The following is a 1,295-nucleotide window of genomic DNA, read 5'->3' on the forward strand; positions in this document are numbered from 1 at the left end:
ACGGGCAATTTAGAGTCTTCAATCAACCTACCACGCATGTTTTTGGGATGTGGGAGGAAACCGGAGTCTCTGGAGAAAACCCACGCAGGCACGGGTAGAACAAGCAAACTCCACACAGGCGGGGCCGGGATTTGAAGCCCAGTCCTCAGAACTGTGAGGCAGATGTGCTAACCAGTATTTTAATGTATTACAATTAATTATAATTATATGATTATATATACACAGTTGTCCTAATACTGTAGGTTTACATACCCTGGCAGAATTTGTAAGATGTGATCAGGCAGAGCACGTTTTATTTTTAATTGAATTCTAATTAAACTAAAAGGAATTTCATAATAGCACAATCATTGAACAAAACATAGCAATGAAGAAAATAATGACATGATCTTCGGCACATTTTCCAAATCTGTCAGCGTATGTAAAAAAAAAAACACTATGTGCATTTTGTTACAGTTGTCCAGACTATGGCTAAAGACGCATTGGCAGAGGCGGGCTGTTATTTTGATGAACTCAACAAGCTACGTGCACTCGAGCCAGATGTCAGCCAAAAGACGGCAGAGCTCAAAGAAGACTGCAAAGAATTTCTGGACAAAATTGTGCAGTTTCTGAAGATAATCGGAGGTCTCATGGACCTGGTGGATGAGTTGGCAAACGAGACAGAGAGAGAAAAGTTGAAGGCTCTCGGAACAAGAAACCTCCTGAAGTTTGTGGCAAACCAAAGGGAGGCCCAGCAACAGCAACTTTCAGCTCTCATTGCAGAGAAGATTACGCAGCTTAAGCGATATCGCATTGAGTATGAAACCCTGTCTAAAGTAGAAGCGGAACAAAATGAGTTTATTAACCAGTACATTTTGCAGAAGTGATAATGACATAGAGACTAGCAGAGGTACCAACAATGCCCACCCAGTGTCTGAAAAACAGGCGTTAACGTTTTTGTTATACTTATCACATTGTATCCATATTTTTGTACTTTACAAATTAAGAAATAGTCACTGTATGTTACATATTGATTACATGAATAAGACACATTTCCACCAAACAAATGAGGACTCAGGTTGTGTTCAGAATATAATGTGAAGTCAAATATGATGTAAAAAGTGTTCTTATGAGGATATCAAAACCTAAAAATCAGGCAGTCCCACTGCACTGCACACAAAAAAAAACATTTTTTTTTTTCCAAAAATGAAGAAAATCCCCAGAAAAACATTTACTAACTTGTGTAAGACAAAGCAACGGGTCACTATTACCGCCACATTTAATTTAGCAAATCAGATGCCTGAAAGTAATTTTCTTGA

The 1,295-nt window shown here is 38.5% G+C and overlaps 1 protein-coding gene across 1 annotated transcript; it reads left to right on the forward strand.

The window, feature by feature from the left end:
* The first annotated feature begins 464 nt into the window (after window positions 1–464).
* ift20 (intraflagellar transport 20 homolog (Chlamydomonas)) lies at window positions 465–863 on the forward strand. Its single transcript, XM_061754888.1, has one exon. The coding sequence runs from the start codon at window positions 465–467 to the stop codon at window positions 861–863; it is 399 nt and encodes a 132-aa protein (XP_061610872.1).
* Window positions 864–1,295: the final 432 nt, after the last annotated feature.

This window comes from Phyllopteryx taeniolatus, chromosome 18, assembly GCF_024500385.1.
Source record: "Phyllopteryx taeniolatus isolate TA_2022b chromosome 18, UOR_Ptae_1.2, whole genome shotgun sequence".
Taxonomy (NCBI): domain Eukaryota; kingdom Metazoa; phylum Chordata; class Actinopteri; order Syngnathiformes; family Syngnathidae; genus Phyllopteryx; species Phyllopteryx taeniolatus.